The sequence below is a fragment of the Kogia breviceps genome, chromosome X (genome assembly GCF_026419965.1).
Source record: "Kogia breviceps isolate mKogBre1 chromosome X, mKogBre1 haplotype 1, whole genome shotgun sequence".
Classification (NCBI taxonomy): Eukaryota; Metazoa; Chordata; class Mammalia; order Artiodactyla; family Physeteridae; genus Kogia; species Kogia breviceps.
This window is the reverse complement of record NC_081330.1, coordinates 116641680-116661221: the sequence shown is the minus strand read 5'-3', so window position 1 is coordinate 116661221 and position 19542 is coordinate 116641680. Positions and strand designations below refer to the sequence as shown.

Genomic DNA, 19542 nt, shown 5'->3' with positions numbered 1-19542 from the left:
TTCAAGACAGCGGGAGCAGAAAGTTAAACCAAGTGCAGGGCCGTTATGAGCCTGAGGAGGCCTGTGGAGTCTTGCTGCCCCTGCAGTGTGGCAGACAAGGACAACTGGGTTCCCGGGGACCTGGCTCCGGAGGAATGGCCAGGCTGGAGAGCATCCCAGGAAGCAAGCAAGAGCTGCAGTCTGAAGAACAGAGACTGAAGGCTGAGATAGCAGAAGAGCTATGGAAATTGAGGACCCTGGGATCCACAGAAGAAAGGAAAACATGCAGGGCAACAAACAGGTGGCCTGGGCTGGAGAAAATTAATGTGGGGGCTAAAAAGGGGCCCCGGTTCTTAACAGGATGGTCTATTAAAGGACACTTGTGAAGACACTGCCCAGTTCCTGTGGAAAGGTGAAGGACTCAGCAAAACAGCCACTAGGGACTGTTTGCAGGAGAGATTAAGCTTAATATCCAGGTTCCTCCTGCACTCGTGGAGGTACAAGAGTTCACTGATCTAGACTTTGTCCGGCCATTACAGCAATTCCTGAGGAGCCTGGGAACACCTAGAGATGCACAGAGGACTGATGAGGTGATGGAGGCATTTGTCCAGTGATACTGTCACTGTCATAAAGAGGACTTTAGTGCCCAGACACTGATGTTCTCTCCTTTGTCACATCTTGTTGATCACCAGCTACAACCCCGAAGTCAAAGACAAGCTCACAGCGAAAAGGTTCACTGCCACGAATGTAGACATCAGTGGTGGACAAGTAACTCTAGAAGCTGTAGTTTCTCAAGTCAACATTAACAACGTTTTCCTCTCTCACTTGCTTCTTCCCCATTCCCATTTTTCGCAAAAACGTAGGCAACTAACTTGAATACCCAAGAATTTTCTGTTCTGTGCCGAAACGCAGAGCCGGCCCTGGCTATAGATAATGTAAATGACAATTCTAATAGATTAAATTGTAGCATTTGAAGAGTTAAGGAAAAGGCGGCAGTACTTTTAGACTCCAGGGTGGATCCCAGCATTTTATTTTCTTGGCTTGGCCAGGAAATCAGAGGGGCCTGGGCTCCGGGGGCCGGTCTGGGGGAAGTGCAGGGGGTGGGCCCCCCGGAAGTCGTGCTGCGTGGTTTAAACCTAAGGTGACCTAACGGATGGCGGGAGCGCCCGCCCGATCCTCGGCGCGGGGCGCGGCCATTGGTGACGCACGCCGGGGAGCACGGCGCCCACGTTTCCACCGTTGCCTTAGCGCGGCCTCACACCCGGCGCTCGGAGTTCGGGGCTGCGGGCGTCCTCGTTTCCTCCCTCCCGGAGGCGGGCCCGACCCCGCCCCCGCGCCCCGGGTAGCTCCCAGCGGTCCCTCCTACCTCCTACCTCCTACCCTCGGCCTCCCCGGCGCGGCGCACTCCCCGCCGGCCGCAGCCTGACACGCCGCGCGGCCCCCCAGTCTCCCCGGCCGCCTCCCCCAGGCATGGCCCAGGGCCTCGCCTCACTATGGCAGCAGCACGGCACAGCACCCTTGACTTCATGCTCGGCGCCAAAGGTGAGGGTGCGCGCCCGCCACCTGCCCCGTCGCTCCGCCGCTGGGCGGGTTGGGGTCGGCGGGGCCGGGCGGGGCGCGCGCCGCGGGCCGAACAATGCGGACGGCGGCGCGGCCCCGGCCCCGGCGCTGGCGTCTCCCGGGCTGCCGCTTGCACCGGCGCCCGCGTGGAGGCCGCGCTCCTGCTCCCGCCGCGCTCCATCCCGGCGGCAGCGCGGGGCCCGGGGGGGCCGCGCCGGCTCCCTCCACGACCCCGACCGGGCCGCCCTCTGGGGCCCGGGTCGCCCAACCGCGCCCTACGCGGGCTCGGCCGCCCCCGCCGGGGGTCCCCTCACGCCCTGGGCGCGGGAGGAAGAGTCCGGGTGGCCGAGGCTCCCCCTGGGGCGGGGGGCGTGCGAGGGGCCCGCCCGTGGGACCTTTCCCCGTTCCCCGAGGCGGGTAAATTCCCCCGGGGGTGGGGGCTCCCCTCGTGCGAGCCGGGGCTGGGGCAGGACCGCGCCGCGCTCGCAGAATTCTCAGCCGACTGCGTAGGAGAAAGATCCCCCGGAAAGAGACGGGGCACGGGAAAAGGAAACGATGATTATATTATTATTGGGGGGTGGGGGGTGAAGTCCCAGCGCGGGAACTATAAGTCTCCGAATCGGGGAGGCTCGTAAGACTGCGAGCCGGCCAGAACAGAGGGCTGGGAAAGTACGGACCGACTGCAGAAATTGTGGAGAGGAAGGATATTTTGTATTCTTTTTTCCTGGGTGCGTCTAAGGGAGGGGGGAGGGGTAGGACTGCTGGTCTTTTTTCTGTTTTTTTTTTTTTTTTTTTTTTTTTTTTTTCAGAGCCCAGCGGCATGCGGGATCTTAGTTTCCCTACCAGGGATCGAACCCGTGCCCCCTGCATTGGGAGTGCGGAGTCTTAACCCCTGGACCGCCAGGGAAGTCCCTCTGGTGGCTTTTAAACCTGTGAGTGCCGCAGACTTGAATCTGCGCTTCCGGTTTGTCCCACTTGGAGCGTCTCACCCAGGTCTTGCTTTTTTCACTGTGTTCCTCCAATTGGCTGGAGCCACCTTTTCTGTTACCACTGAAAACATTACTTTCACACTTGCTTTCTCCCCTGCCCCTTTTTAAAAACTTTTGAGTACTCTGCATTTTCTCCCCCAGTTTAAAGGATTTCCGAAGGCATAAGATGAGGGGGTAAAAAAAAAAGACCTTAGGAATTTGGACAAGACCTAGTTTTGTGTCCTGTGTTGATTGGCTCTGCTTGTGACTTTGGTTTTATTTCTCAACCTGTCTGAGCAGCTTCTTCCCTGTGGTAAAAAGGGGGAAGGATAGGGCGCACTTCGTTGGGCAACCCCATCCCACAGGGCGTTTTTTTTTTTTTTTTTTTTTTTTAAATGTGGTACGCGGGCCTCTCACTGCTGTGACCTCTCCCGTTGCGGAGCACAGGCTCCGGACACGCAGGCTCAGCGGCCACGGCTCACGGGCCCAGCCGCTCCGCGGCACGTGGGATCTTCCCGGACCGGGGCACGAACCCATGTCCCCTGCATCGGCAGGTGGACTCTCAACCACTGTGCCCCCAGGGAAGCCCCCCCGGGCTTTTAATGTTAACGGAGTTGCTACAGCGTTGTGAAGTAATAGCGTATTTGAGTGGTGGGGAAGTTACTAGGAGAAAAAGCATTTCTTAGTTCCCTCCGTTCTTAGGTGAGCCTGGAGGGAAGGGAGGCGGCAGGGGAGAATAGGAAATAAAATGGTGACTGGAGCTGGCTAAAAGGTTTTCTTGAGTAATTAGCCTGCCAGTTTCACTGGGAGGGTGAGGCTTGAGGAAGAAATAGTGGTTCAAAGCCACTCAGCTACTGAGTTGAGTTTCTGGTGGCAGTCTTGTGTGACCGCTCACCTGTGCGTTTTCCAGGCTCTAAGGAGGGTAACGATGAGGTGGGAAGATTTTGACCTTTCCCTCAGCCTGAGTGTCCTTGCCTGAAGCCTTAAACAGCTTTCTGCTAAATTCAGGTGTTGTCTGTTGAAATGGTTGCTCCCAGCGGACTTCTGTGTTCTGTTGTAGAAGCGGGGAAAACCTTCTCTTAATTGTATGAAGAAAAAGTGAGAGAACTTGAACATTTTGGGTGGGTACCGGCTAGAGAGGGAGAGAGAACCATGGACGTGCAGTTTGGAAGGGAGCAGGAGAAGTTGGCAAGGTGTGGAAGTGGAGTCTAAATAATTTAGTCGTGTGAAGAGAAAGTAAAAAAAAAAATTGAGAATTCCCAGTCAGTTACTCTTTTTTTTTTTTTTTTTTGGTCTGTGTTGGGTCTTCGTTGCTGCACGCGTGCTTTCTCTAGTTGCGGCGAGCGGGGGCTACTCTTCGTTGCGGTGCTCGGGCTTCTCATCGTGGTGGCCTCTCTTGTTGCAGAGCACGGGCTCTAGGCGCGCGGGATTCAGTAGTTGTGGCGCACGGTGGCATGTGGGATCCTCCCGGACCAGGGATCGAACCCATGTCCCCTGCATTGGCAGGTGGATTCTTAACCACTGCGCCACCAGGGAAGTCCCCCAGCTATTTACTGTTAATTCCCAGATTGTTGATCTTCAAGATGAGAAAGTTTTTTGTTTTCAAAGATGAGAAAGTTTTGATGACAAGGTGAACATTCTAGAAAGAGATCCTAAGGGCACATGTATGTATGCATCTGTATTAGATCTTGAGTCACTACAGAATTGTTTTGGGAGTAAGAGGACCCTGATTCTTATTGTATTCCCCCCATCACTTGATTTTGGGGGGAAGCATGTCACCCTTGCTGTCTGTAGGTATCCACCCTTGTAGAATAAGGGGATCTGGCTAAAGTAGGATCTGTTTTGGTTTTCATTAAGGGGCACTTGGTGAGAAGTCTACCAGCTGTGAGGTCTTCAAAAGCATTTATTTTAATTGATAATAATGAGTCAAAAGGCATTACCCTTGGCATGTGAGTATTGGATGTGACTCAGGGGTGAGTCAAATTCCTGTGGAGCCTGGAATCATGTTTTTTTCTCATTTGTCAGTAATCCTTCCTCGTGCTCCAGTTCCACGATGTGATTTTAATGGAATTAAACTTGAACTACTTAGTTGTGTTGCGATTCTGTATAACTTGGTTACCAGTGCAAGCCAGCTAGTACCCAGCAGCCACTGGGCCACTGAGGGCAATTATAAGTTGGGCCTGGCTGTGCCTGTTTAGTTCTGGCTGGTGAGGTAACTCAGGAAATTTTAATTTCTGCTGAAAAAAAATCTCACCTTTGATCCTCTCGAAGTGAAGTACTGGACTGTGAAGACTCTTGAGCTCAGAAAACATTTTGTGACTTCTCAGCCTGAGGCTAACAAGAATAAACATGTCCCACGTTAGTATAGCTTAAGCATTTCTGGGCAGGTGGAGGACAAGTGGTTTGTTTATGCTAGGCAGCCAGGGAGTGTTCTGCATAGAGGTACGCAAGACCTCTGCCTGCCCTGGAAGGGTAGGGCTGCAGTCTTCCTTTCCATGTCCATTTCTTCCCCGGGCTGGGAGTGTCTTTGAAGGGTGACCTCCAGGGTCTGTATCCTGGACACAGTTCTGATACATCGTAGATGTTTGAGAAGTACTGGTTAAATGGACCTGACTGATGTTATGGTAAGGTGGAAAGCTAGTTCAAGTCCACTAGAGGAAAACAAGGCACATATTTACCTTTAGAATTAAGAGGATGGGTCCTGAGTGAGGAAATGTGACTGATGCTGTTGTGTCTGTCCTTTGGATCACTGATTTATAGTTTATGTAGGGAAACAAAGTGACTTGTGTCATTCAAATTAACAAATTAGTTTTATAACAGAAATTTATTTAGTAAATTAAGGACACGGGAGTTCCCTGGTGGCCTAGTAGTTAGGATTCTGGGCTTTCACTGCCATGGCCCAGGTTCAGTCCCTGGTCGGGGAACTGAGATCCCACAAGTGTGCAACACAGCGGAAAAAAAAAAAAAAAAAAACCCCAAACAAAACAACAACAAAAAAACCATAAGCCTGCTTGGGAATTATGGGCTTAGCTGAAAAATGTTGAGGGGTAGGGGTTCTTAAGTTGTGTGCCTTTGGCCCTCATTGGGGAAGCCTGTGGAGCGCTTCTCAGAATAAGAATTCTAAATGCATAAAATAACCCATTTATTTATTTATTTTTGGCTGCCTTGGGTCTTCGTTGCTGCACGCGGGCCCTCTCTAGTTGCATTGAGCGGGGGCTGCTCTTTGTTGTGGAGCACAGGCTCTAGGCGCACGGGTTTCTGTAGTTGTGGCTCGCGGGCTCAGTAGGTGTGGTTCGCGGGCTCCAGAGCGCAGGCTCAGTATTTGTGGCGCACAGACCTAGTTGCTCCGCGGCATGTGGGATCCTCCTGGACCAGGGCTCGAGCCCATGTCCCCCACACTGGCAGGCGGATTCCCAACCACTGCACCACCAGGGAAGCCCACCCCATTTATTTAAAATAACATTCTCAAAATAAAACCCCTAATATGTGACATAGTAAATAGTAATATGTGCTTCTTTCATAACACAAAATACAGTCTAGCTGCAGGCCTCATAATTTCCAAATTTTCGTAATTTCGGAGTAGAGCCGAGGAAATCAGTATTTCAGCTGTTATTTAGTCAGGAAAAGCTGTGCTTCTGTTGTGACAGTGGCCAGGTAGTTGATAATGTGTGGTTTTACAAGCATAATTGAAAAAAATGCTAAGTTTCAATTAGTGAAAATAAGGATGTATACTTTTTGCCATCCATGTTCACAGAGCCTCTGAATTGTGTCCCCTGGCCCTTGGGGGTCCATAGACCCCAGGTTCAGGCCCCCCAGGAGCTGGAGAGAGAACTGGGACTGTCATTTCTCTATATTGTTCCTTTTGGGAGAAGGTTTCCACTCAGGCCAAAGCTGTAAGCAAATGTCCCCGCTTCTTCAAAACATCGTTTTGGAAACAAAAAAGCCAATGTTTACTAATTGCCTCTTGGGCTAGGCATTGCCTTAAGCTCAGAACACATTATTTTATGTAATCCTCACAGCAGCCCTATGGTGGGTTTTATCCCCATTTTAAACATGAGTAAATAGGTGCATTGAAGTTTTTCTCCTTATAAGTGGGCTACCTGTGATTCAAAGCCCTATTTGATTCCAAGTCCTTTGTTAATTCCACAACCATGAAGCCTCCAAGTTAAGGCAATGGCTGCGTGTCCCGCCCTCCCCCCCCAATTTATCACTATATGGAGACTTTTATTGGCTCTTCACCTTAGGAGGTGCTTCCAGCATCTAGTAGGCCAGGGGTGATTTTAAACATCCTACAGTGCACAGCATTGACAAGCCAACATATCTGTGGTGCTGGGGTAGAGAATCCCGGTTGTTGCAGTGATCTGGATGACAAATCATCAGCAAAATTTCCCTGGTTCTTTTTGGAAGTGTCCGTGGTGCAGGGAAGGAGGATGGGCCTTACCTTCCCCTGAGGTTTGCACTGGGGTCAGTTAGCACTTCCTAACGAGCAAAGCCTGTGGCTTCAGGTGACCACTCCCCCCTTTTCCTGAACCATCTTGGACCTCTCCACCAAGCTCCCGCTCTTCCATGTATTTATTGAGCTCCTTTCTGGCAGAAGCATATCATCTTCATGTACTTAGTTAATTAACATCTTTATTGGAGTATAACTGTTTTACAATGGTGTGTTAGGTTCTGCTGTATAACAAAGTGAATCAGTTATACGTATACATTTGTTCCCATATCCCTTCCCTCTTGCGTCTCTCTCCCACTGTCTTGGTGTATTTTAAATTTATTTTATTTATTTATTTTGGCTGTGTTAGGTCTTCGTTGCTGCGTGCGGGCCCTTTCCAGCTGTGGTGAGCAGGGGCCACTCCTCGTTGAGGTGCTCAGTCCTCTCATTGCGGTGGCCTATTCTGCTGTGGAGCATGGGCTCCAGGCGTGCCGGCTTCAGTAGTTGTGGCACGTGGGCTCAGTAGTTGTGGTTCGCGGGATCTGGAGCACAGGCTCAGTAGTTGTGGCGCATGGGCCCAGCTGCTCTGTGGCATGTGGTTTCTTGCTGGACCAGGGTTTGAACCTGTGTCCCCTGCATTGGCAGGCGGATTCCCAACCACTGCACCACCAGGGAAGCCCATCTTCGTGTATTTTAAATAGCTATAACTATAAGCATAAACCCTAATCAAGTTTTGATTGCATCTAGCTTTTTTGTTCTTTTGTTCAAGAGTAGAAAAAGCTTTCTCTCTACCCCCTCAGCATTAGCATTGTCTCATCACACTTTATCCATCTCTGTGATAGAGAACACCCACACCCGCTTTACCGATGAGACCTTGAAACCTTGGGCAGCGGCTGATGAATGGGAAAATGCATACTTGGGCCCCACTCTAGACTGACATGAATCACAGTCTTTGAGGGGAGGGTAGTACCTAGAATTTACATTTTTAACCAGCTTTCCTCCCAGCAATTCTGATGCTGATTATATGAGAACCACTATAATGGGATCCTCATTAAAAACAAAAAAACCCCGTGTATCAGAAACCCTCGCGGCACCCATCCTCGTCATTGAGTCCTATGGATTCTTCCTGCTAGCCTCTCAGATTCCTTGCTCACCTTTTTTCTGGCTACAGTCCTTGGCCACAGTCTCCCTACTTGTCTCCCTCCTTTGTTTGGGAAGGGCTCAGTCAACAGAGGCAACAGATCCCTGTCCCTTTTCCCGTTTAAAAGCCCTCCTGTGAAGTCCTCATTACAGATGAAGTTGAAACTCCTTATCAGCACTTCCAAGGTCCATGAAGGTCCATTTCTACCCGATTCTCCATCCTCACCCAGCACACACTTGAGTCTCACACTCCTTGTGCTTCCAAGTAGAACCTGGACTCAGATTTTTCTAACAGCTCTGGGGGAGGTATTTTTTTGTGTGATGTAGGTATTCTCTCATACCTTAATTGTCTTTGAAAATGTTATCTGGACTGCTTGGGGGGAGGTCCCTTGTTAGAGTCTGCCTACATTTGGCACGCTCCTTTGCTTTGTTGGGATTAAAAAAAAAAAAAAAACTCCCTTTTCCCCAACTCTGCAGGATTCTTAATTGCACTGATCATGCTGTATTTGACCCCAGGCTGAATAATTGCACATTGCTGGGAATTCATTTTGTGAGCTTGCCATTAAAAAACTGCGTAAGCCTTAATGGTTTTTTAGAGTATAGTTCTGCTGTTATACCTATATCTTTAAACCTGTAGAGGTGGTATATGGTAAAATTAGTTTGTGCTTTATATCAAAAAGCCTCATCTAGTTCCTACTTGGTAGTTCTTTATTGTTTTAAATGCTTTGGAAGGGATAACAACTGTTTTAAGAAATTGATTCCATAATCCAGGCATTTAGGAACAATCACCCCAGCTACCAAGGGAGGTATTTTTTCAAGTAATCTGAAGCTCTGCAGGTGATGTTTCTTAAAAAGAGTGTTTTCCAGTTTAATAAGCAACTGGTGGATGATTTGTCTTGTGGGTTTTTTGTCTGTTTTGTTTTTGTGGGGGAAAGCCAGTTTTGTTTTGCAGTAGAGGAGTTACCAATTTGGAATCTTTGTATCCTCTTTTTTTTTTTTTTTGGCCTCCCTGCCCGGCATGTGGGATCTTAGTTCCCCCACCAGGGAATCAAACCTGTGCCCCCTGCAGTGGAAGCGCTGAGTCTTAACCACTCGACCACCAGGGAAGTCCTGGAATCTTTGAATCCTCTTAATGTATAATGAAATTGGCCGTATTTGAATCAGCATGCAAAGGCCTTCCCTACCTTCTTGGGAGGTAGACTGAAGTGCTGTGGTCTCTCATGGCTTTGAAAAGTTAGAGCTTTTGGTGTTGGACTTGGGACCCTGGGTAGGATTTGGAATTACGGGCTTTATAATTTGAATTGAGACCACCGTGGTTATACTAACCCTTGGCACGTAAGGATTAGTTCGAAAGTTACTGGATTGTGGTTGGGCCTCTGATTAAAAACGTGTTCAAGAAAGCTATTATTGAGTTTAGTTTTTGGAGTCACGCATGCTCTTCGCGTTTTAATCCACCATTTCACTGCAGTTGTAACCTAAGCCTGCTGGTGTGTGCTGCGGCTCCAACCACCATTTCATGGTAGTTTAATTACAGGCTCAGTTCTTTTGAAAAGTCAGGAAACCTCCTCAGTTGAATTCTGCCAGCCAAGTATTGCACAAATGCTCTTTTAAACCCTTACGACTGGGCATTTTTCCAGACCCCAGGAAAAAGGCAACTCTGGAGCCCAAAGTTGTGGTGGGCCTGCAGTTCGTTAAACTGATGATGTCACCTGTGTTCTGGAATGAGCCCCTGAGCTAGTGGCCACACTTGTGATCAAAGGCATTCATGGGCCAAGCAGCAAAGTCAAAAGGAGCTGGTAAGAGCCAGGAGCATGTTCTGGGTTCCTGAGCTGACTTGACCCTCTGGGTAGTTTCCCACGTACCTTAATTTCGCCCTTTGCGTGTAGGCACCAGTGGTACCAATATCCCACACACTGTGTTGTTGGGTAGGATGTCCAATAAAATGGAAGAGTGTCAGATGATACATAAAACACTTAACACTAATTGCAGTACTTAGCGCTGAGTACTTTGAAATTGTGCCAGTGGGTAAAGATGATCTGTTATAAAGAGGTGTGAATTTCACTTACTGAAAGATAAGGAAAGTTCTGCTGGCAAAGGAAGAGGCAGAAAATAAAGGGTTGGCATGTGATTTGAAGGTTGGTCTACTTTACTTAAAGGACCTCTCTAAGTTACTAAAGCAGAATTTTATGAAGACATTTTGATTTTTAAGATAACACTTCCATGGGTTTGTGTTTCATGACTGTTTTCCCTGGAATGGAAATTTCTCCTGTGTGAATCCTGAGCAGTTTCTAGGATGCTGTTATATTTAGCACCAAATTGTCTCTTCTGAAGGACTGCAGATCACAGTGGTCAAGCAAGACCCATAGGATAATGGGCATTCTGAATTTCTAGAAAATATTAGAAGATTTCTCAAATTGGGTTCAACATGGGGTCCTTTCTATTTTGTTTATTGAGGTGTTACTGACACATAACATTGTATTAGTTGCAGGTTACAACTAATTACAACATCGTAATTCGATACTTGTATATGTTGTGAAATGATCACAGTAAGTCTAGTTAACATCTGTCACCGTACATAGGTTGAAAATTATTTTTTCCTGTGATGAGAACTTTTAACACCTACTCTTAGTAACTTCCACATATGCAGTACGGTATTAACTATAGTCACCATCCATGCTGTACATTACATCCTATGACTTACTTATGGGACCCTTTTTCTTAGAACCCGTGCCATGGATCACATTTGGGGAAACAGTAGTGGTGTAGGTTTTATAAATGGTTTAACACTGAATTTTTGAACTGTTTAATGCTGCAGCTAAGTGGCCCAGTTGGTCTGGGGTTGTGAGGAAGGGGATCATGGGCCTGTCAGTCCAAGTGTTCCTAAGTGGGGTTTGTCTAGGTTGGAGAGAAAAAGAGCATACTATCAGTTTATTCCCTTTGGAATATGATAGGTCTTAAAAAAAAAAGGCATTTTGTAAATGTTTTTTGTTTGTTAAGAGTTCCCATGCACTTCTTTTTTTTTTTTTTTTTTTTTTTTGGTACGCGGGCCTCTCACTGCTGTGGCCTCTCCCGTTGCGGAGCACAGGCTCCGGACGCGCAGGCTCAGCGGCCATGGCTCACGGGCCCAGCCGCTCCGTGGCACGTGGGATCCTCCCAGAGCGGGGCACGAACCCGCGTCCCCTGCATCGGCAGGCGGACTCTCAACCACTCCGCCACCAGGGAAGCCCCTATTTTTTTTTTTTTTTTTGTAAATGGAAGGATATGGCTTTGCTTGAAGAAACTCCAGAAGCTGTTGAAATAATGGTTTATGCATTTGTCTTTTTACATATTTTTGTTTAAGTTATGTGGTCATTTTAGACTACCTGCAGGGTGTAGGGAAATAGGGGGAAACCCAGATCTCTCACCTTATCACAAGTAGATAACCTGTTGATGTTTTGGTGTCTGGGACACATGGCTTATTGTCGCATATTTAACTAAGCGTGGGGCAACATAGTGTCATGATTACAAGCACTGGATCTTTGGAGCCCGGCTGCTTGAGTTTGGATCCTAGCTCTTAGCTCTACCACTTACGAGCCTTAAATGTGTAACCTTGGGCACATCTTGACCTCTAGGCCTTATTGAGACATCCTTGCCTCCTTACTGATAGCATTCAGTCTATTACCATTAAGTAGGATGCTGGTTGTACGTTTTTTTTTTTTTTTTTTTTTTTAAATTTTTATTTATTTGTTTTTGGCTGCGTTGGGTCTGTTGCTGCGTGTGGGTTTTCTCTAGTTGGGGCGAGCGGGGGCTTCTCATTGCGGTGGCTTTTCTTGTTGCGGAGCATCGGCTCTAGGCACGCAGGCTTCAGCACTTGTGGCTTGTGGGCTGTAGAGCACAGGCTCAGTAGTTGTGGCACTGGGCTCAGTAGTTGTGGCTCACGGGCTCTAGAGCGCAGGCTCAGTAGTTGTGGTGCACGGGCTTAGTTGCTCCGCGGCATGTGGGATCTTCCCGGACCAGGGCTCGAACCCGTGTCCCCTGCATTGGCAGGTGGATTCTTAACCACTGTGCCACCAGGGAAGTCCCTAGTGTACAGTTCTGAGTTTTGACCAATGCATACTGTCCTGTGAACACACCATTGTGAAGATGAGAATATCTGAGAGGATTTTTAAAGCAGATACTTGAATGATTTCAAACTGTATTTGGAGTCCATTTTCCTTATCTTCCTCTTTTAGGTTTAGGGGTCTGTCGAGAAGGCCAGAAAGCTGGTAAACTGCACAACCCAAGCCTGGCTCATAGGTTCTCTGACATGAGAGTCTGGGGTTTTGGGGAAAAAGGATACCTGCATTTATGTTTCCCCTTGCAGGGAGCTGCAAATGGATCTGCCAACAGCTACAGGGGCCAGGGCTGTGTTCCCACTGAGAGAGTGCAGATCTCTGAGGGGGGAAGTGGGGGGAGGGGTGGGGCGCCTGACCTGGATGGTAAATGGGAAGTGTGCATGGAGGAGGCACATCAGGGGGCTCTGGAAATTCCAGGGTCTGGGGAGTGGGAGGTGGGCTGGAAGGAGGCTGGGTTTTGGGCCTCAACACTTGGGCATGGTGCAACTATGGGAATAATTAACCACCTGTTGGAGCTTAAATTGCCCAAGCTTTGTGGGAGAGAGAGACCTAGGAGACAGTAATATTGAGGGGGGGTGGTCCTTGATGGTGAAGTGTGGCATTTCCAGTGCATATAAAGATACGTTTAGCAAGAACAGAAATTCATCTTCTAATTTTATAAGCCGGGTGCTGTTTAAATGTGAGAGAGCAGAGAGGAATGCAGCCACCTAATTTTGCAGAGGGGGGACTAGTGTGGCTCTGGCCCACAGCTGGTGCAGGGGGATGACCCTGCAGCTGCAGAGACTTGGCACTGTGTAGCTTAAAGCCCTCATATGTCCAGAGTTTTCTTAGTTGAAGTGTTTGAAGTTGGAAAAGCCTTAAAGGCACAAGTTACGGTCATGGGGTGGAGAGAGTCCCACAGTTTTACTGGAAGTGTGAGAATTGCTTATTTCCTGAGGGCAGCCTCTCTAATGGAATTCACTTAGTTCAGGAGGTTATGGTATTTTAGCCTCTTGAAGCTGAAGAAGAGGGAATCTAACTGAAGCAGGGCACCTGGTGTCATAGGTTTTTATTGGGCAGGACTCTCTTTTCTATTTAGGCTAGTACGGTTGGGGGGTACAGCTAATCTACTTATGTCCACAGGGCTGCCCACCTTATGGATAATGATTAAATGGCGGTGCCTGACTGAGAGGGACGGAGGGGTTCGAACATTGGTGCTGGCTTCCTTAGAGGAACCCTGTGAAGTGGTGCCTCCATTTTATGTTTGATGAAATGAGGTCTGTAAGTGAGGCCAGTGGGTTTGAGTGGTGCAGAGGGGCTGCGGTGGGGGACTTGTGGGAGAAGCTTCAGGGGACCGTTAAGGGGGATCTTAAGTGGCAGGGGTATTAACCATTGGTGGGAAGGAGTGGGGAAGTCTGGATTTTATTCCAGATGAGATTGGGACAGTGTGGTGAGCATTTGGCTGAGAGGCAGTTGCAGCTGGATGTAGATTTGGGATTTGGCCTCTGGAGCTGACGGCCGGGGTCGGAGGAATGAGGTGCATTCTCCAAGAGAGGTCTATAAATGGATCCCTGGGACAAAATGAGGCAGGGAGATGAAACCTTGTCTTCCCTTGTCTTCTTTTGATAGTGGTATATTTAATTTGGACTAGACCTGCAATAGACCTCCAAGTTGATTCTTCTTACGTTATTGTTGAATCAACACACACAAAGTGGGCAGTGGTCTGGAAATGAGGACACTGAGTTGCCCATGGGACAAAGGACACATTTTCCCTGGGACAGGTCTCTGTTTCTGAGCACTTTGGAAGTCTCTGAGTGCTTTACTAGTTGCACATCATTATTGCCTCGGCAGAGTTTTCTAACAACTTGTGCCAAGCAACATTTTATTAGCCTAGTTTGGATTACCATGTCTACTTGAAAGCGGTGTGCTTATATCTCTTTTAGTATTGAGTCTATTTTCATATTTTCTGATTCATAGACACTTCTGACATCGCTATTTTGTGTTCCCCAATTTGGGTGCGCTCTGACCCCAGGCCCCTGCTCACTCATGTGCAGAGCATCTAGTAAGTTCTCAAGGGATTGCATTGCCCGCCTCCCTTCTGCCCCTGGGAAATTGGGGTGTGGGGTCTTTTTTTTTTTTTTTTTAACAAAGTGGGGGCTCTTCTTGTATTTAGTGGGTATGGCTGAGATTATCAAAAGTCCTGTGAGGGACAGGAAAGTCATTTACACTGTGTTTTCAACCCAAGTTGACGAACCCTGATAGAGCAAGCACATTTTGTTTGGTCATGTTACGTGCTCCTTACTAGACAGGCATAAAGGTTGAAATTGCATAATTAATTGCATAGCATTTTCTGGGGGCCTGTCATGGGTTACCTGTGGCTATAGCTAGCAGGGAGTTTGGACTTTTTTCAGGCCTCCTGTTGTGTTGAATATTTTCTATAACCTTTTGGTGACTGGAGTGTAGTTAGCTTGGAGTTAGTGGGGGTTTATTTTTCTTTTTTTATCTAGTGGTTCTCACATGTGGCTGCAGGTTGAATTTCCCAGGGAGCTTTAAAAAAGTGTTGCCTGGGTTCCACCCCCAGATTTTTCTTTAATTGGTCTAGGATGTGGCACCAGAAGTTTTATAACTCCCCAGGTGGTTATAATACACAGCTACGATTGAAAACCACTGGTCTAGGTGTTCCAGAAGCTCTGCAGAGATACAGGAATAAGGAAGATTAATTTAGCTAGATGAAATTTTCATTTACCCACAAAACATTTACTGAGCACTTGAGATCAAGATGACCAAGGAAGCTACCTTGTTAAGGCTAGTGGATCTCATTTCTTTGGTTTCCAGTTTTCATCTTAAAACCTTGGTTCTGGAAAAGAGATGCTAGGTAGTTGTTTCAGCTCCAGCTCTGCTTTCTGGAATCCTCTCCAAGGGCTGGGAGCAGCTTGGGTGACAGGGGAGCCCCCAGGTCAGGAGGAAGGTGAATGTGAAGTGAGGTGAACAGTGGGCAAAACGGCATGGTCCTCATGTCCCTGGCAGGGCCGGCACACTCTGGCCACAGGGACTGGGCGGTGGCAACAGCCAGAAGGATCATTCAGACCCGGGCTGTTTCTATTGAACTGGGGGGCAAGCCCACAGTATAGAAATCAGCGAGCACTAAACTGGGTCTCTTTTGTAATGTATTTTTCCTTCAGTTTGAAACCGGGCTGGAGGGCCTCCATTAGCCCACTCAGTGCCTTTCTGCTAATTGTGCCAGTTAGAGAAAGGGGATGGTTGCCACGCTGGGCTTGGCCAGCAGTCAGGGGCTTTGCGTGTATCAGACAGACACCCCCTTTTCCTGCCCAGGGGACAGAGTTTGCTCCAGCTCAGCCCCAGGGCCCTCAGTCGGTGCACAGCTTGGCTGGTGATCCGCAGGGTGACCCTGCCTGCACAGCCCTCTTCACCAGCATGGGGGGGGGGGGTTGTGTTCTGTTTTGTGATGTGCCAGCTGAACCCGGTCTTGAGGCCGTTCACCGGGCGTGATGATTTGTTTTATACACTTTCAAAACAGAAAACATCTGTTCTGGCCAGGGAGGGATTGAATAATTGCATAGTGGCTTTCCTAGTCACAATTCAAGTACTGCTGGGCGCACTTGTCTCCACCGCCCCGCAGCTCAGTCACTTCCACGGTGGCCCGACCCCACCAGGCTTCGTTGACAAACACAGATGGAATGAGGTCAGTTCTTTGTATCAAGTTTGAAATGGAAATTTTTTTCAGGGGCTGAATTCAGTCTTAAAACCACAGTTCTGGGGGATATAATTCAGGCCTCCCCCTTTTAATTTCCTGAAACCAGTTCCAGAATAGCAAAGCCAGCTACATTAGTCTTTGCCAAATGAGTTTCCCAAAGGCACAGTTTTGCTGGGAACGAGGGAGACTCGAATGAGACAGGAGGTGTGGACGCTGCTCCAGTGGTCCCTTCCCGATGCGGGGCTTTTTCCTGAAGGGGCCTCAGTTCGTTTTGGCCGGGCACAGGGCGTGGCTCCCCGCACGCCCTTCGACCCTGCCCAGGTCCCCGCGGCCTGCTGGGCGTTTGCTGCCTTCTGCAAGGAGGAGCCCCCTCCCTTTTGGGTGAACCCCTGTTGGTATTTTTATGGGGGTTTTTGCAGTCCCTTCGCTCTGCTCACTTCTCTCACACTTGCTGGTACCCCACCAGGTCTCTGGGCCGGGGCTGCTTGTCTCTACCTACTCCTGGTGTGCTGTTTGGGGATGCAGTCCGTCATTTAGTTTCGTTCTGAATGTTGTCTGTGAGGTTTGGTTGTGCTATCTGTGTTTGGAGATTGAGAAGATTAAAAAAAAAAAATCACTCCTTCACTGCCATTTTTGCTACTCCATTTGCTTTTGTTTGTTAAGCAGAGTTAAAATAGGACTTTTGGTGGGTATATTAGTCGGCCAGGGCTGTTGTAACAAAGTACTACATTACAGAAGCTTTGTTCTCTCCCAGTTTTGGAGGCTAGAGTCTGAAAACAGAGTATCAGCAGGGCCATGCTCACTCCCCCTAAGGGCTATAGGGGAGAGTCTTTGCTTGCCTCTTCCAGCTTCTGGTGGCTCCACGTGTTCTTGGCTTATCACTCCAGTCTCTACCTTTGTCTTCACCTCCTCCTCCTCTTCCTCATCTTCCTCCTCCTCCCTGTGTCTTCCAGGCTTCAGTCTCTAATAAGGACTTAACTGGAATTAGGACCCACCTGGATGCTCCAGGACGATCCATTGCTAGATCCTTAAATTAACTACATCTGCAAAAACCCTTTTCCAAATCAGGTCGCACTCCCAAGTTCCTGGGGGTTAGGGTGTGGACATATCTTTTGGGGGCCACTATTCCACCCACAACGTTGGGGTGGATGAAATCATCTGCTTTTTAAGTGGCAATTTACATTTTAAAAAAATGTCTGCATAGGCCAGAATAAGACACATGTGCTGCCCAGTTTGGCCTCTGAACCCAGTTTGTGGCCTTTATTCTTATTATGCAGTGGAAGGTGTTGGGAGCAGAGTTCCAAATGTCATTGGAAATAGACTCTTGCGTAGACTGAGGCAGTCCTTCCAGTCCGTTTTGGCACTCCTTAGTTTATGGAAGGAATTCTAGTGTAATTTTCTTGTGAAACCACACTGTGGTCCGCTGTGGATGTTGTGTTTTTTTCTTTTGCCCTCGGTTCAAGTCACAGGGATGCTTTGTTTTGACGCTTTGCAGCCCTACTCTTTTCCTTCATGTGGAAAAAGCACCAGCCTGTGGAGGGCTCCTGAGGTAGTACAGAGTAATTCCTTTTGTCTCATCTTGGTTCTTTATCTTACCCTTCTCAAGGAGTGAGTACTTTTGCAGATACAACTAGATAGAATAAATTGCATTTTGTTTTTATCTAAATATCATAATGGTGGATGTTCTTGAAGATTGTGGCTTCAAGTGAACCTACAGAGGTTAATGCAATTTCTATAACCTTGAACTCAGTCCTTGACCTGAGCTCCACTTTGTTTGGTAGCAGGGGGTGGGATGGGAGATGGGGGTCACAATGCCTAGCAGCTTTACCATATTGAATTGTTGTTCAATTTCTACCAGTTAGAGATAGGTTACTGAGTGGCGCCATTTATTTTTTCCAATAATAAAAGCAAGCCATCCTTATTGTAGAACACCTGGAACACGAAGCCAAAAGTTTTGAAGTCGTTTATGATACCCATCAACAGTGGATGGAATTCTTTTTCTAGTACTCTGTATTCTCATTAACTTATTACTTAGTTAACCTAAAGTGGAATGTCTTTTATTGTGTTTGTATTTCTGGTATCTGGCTAGCCTGAATATTTTGTTAGGCTATTTCTAGTTTGCTGAATATCTGTCTGCATTTTTGGCACAGCTATTTTGTGGTTGGTGTTGCCATTCTTATTTTGTTCCCTGGTAATCCGAAGCCTCTCCTTGTAGGGTTCAGAACGTTGTAGCTCATGACAAAGGGGCTAAGCGACGCTGGCAGCTCTGTTCAGGTTTTCTTAAAAGTTCATTCATCAAACTATGCCTCGCTGGCTTTGCTTCTGAATGTTTCATTCTGACCATCTTGCCTTCTCCCTCTGTTCTCCAGCTGATGGTGAGACCATTCTGAAAGGCCTCCAGTCCATTTTCCAGGAGCAGGGGATGACGGAGTCGGTGCACACCTGGCAGGACCATGGCTATTTAGCGACCTACATAAACAAAAACGGCAGGTGAGGCCGCCTTGAGTGCTCCTCTTCAGGTCTGAGCCCTTCAGCAGTGTGTGTGTGTGTGTGTGTGTGTGTGTGTGTGTGTGTGTGTGTGTGTGTGTGTGTGTGTGTGTGTGTGTGTGTGTGTGTGTGTGTGTGTGTGTGTGTGTGTGTGTGTGTGTAAAGGGCGGTGGTGGGGTGGTGTCCTGGTTTTTTTCTTTCCTCCTTTGGCATCTTTGAGGAGGGGCTAGAATTCAGTGCTTCTCAGCTCTAGCTGCACAGTAGAATTGCCTGGGAGTGCCTTCACGAAATCCCATGCCCAGGCACTCCCCCCAGAGATTGAGGCCACTGGGCATCGCTGTTTCTCCAAACACCCCCCGGTGATTCTGTGTGGCCAAGACCCAGAACCCTTGGGCAGCATAAGTGATGTGAACCGGCAGGCAGTGGTCCAGATGGCCGTGCTCCACTGCAAGAGTTTCTGCTGCAGCAGGTCTTGGGCGGCACCCCAAAGAGCATTTCTGCCAAGCTCCCAGGGGATGTCAGTGCTGCCGGTCAGCTGACCCCGCTGTGAGGAGCACTGTAATAAGTGCTTATCAATTAATGCAGACCGTAGTCAAATTCAGGATGAGAAACTCTGCAAGTAGCTTGACAGGAAGCTGAAGGGATCCAGAGTTGTTTTTGGTTTTGTTTTCTCCTTAAGACTTTATAGATGATCTAGACTTTTTACCTGATCAATATGTAAATGAAAGTCAACCTAAGACTGGGAAAGGAAATGACTGATAACAGAAGACACTGGTTGCATTTCCTTAAGTCTTGGTTTGTATCTTCTAGACTGTCTCGTGTGTAAAACCTTTAGGATTCTTAGTAATTTACACTATTAATTTTAAAATGTGAACTTCTGGGTATTTTTGATGGCTTTCATTCTGTTCTCTAAGTTCTAGAATTCCACATGGCTTCATTAATGTCCCATATTCTCTCCCTTGTTTTTCTAATTAAAAGAAGGACCCCCCCCCCAATCTTACAGAGGCCCGGAAGACAATGCTGTGAGGTGAGGGAAACGTACTTTTGAGCTCAGCCCCGCTTCCATTATTTTCTTTATAGGGGTACATGGTTCACCCCTGTGGTGGATTGTTGTTTCTGACTATGTAGCAAACGTCCATATATGCCTGTAGCAGATACCTCCAACGTATCTAAAATGATTTCTTCCCAAGG

The 19542-nt window shown here is 48.0% G+C and overlaps 1 protein-coding gene across 1 annotated transcript in view; it reads left to right on the top strand.

Annotated features, from left to right (window-relative positions):
- Nucleotides 1-1104: 1104 nt before the first annotated feature.
- Nucleotides 1105-19542, top strand: part of SMS (spermine synthase) — a 52045-nt gene continuing 33607 nt past the window's right edge. The window contains exons 1-2 of the mRNA XM_059051162.2: nucleotides 1105-1521; nucleotides 18234-18354. Of these exons, the coding sequence (XP_058907145.1) occupies nucleotides 1473-1521; nucleotides 18234-18354 (170 nt within the window). The 5' untranslated portion in view covers nucleotides 1105-1472. The remainder of the gene's footprint in view (nucleotides 1522-18233; nucleotides 18355-19542) is intronic.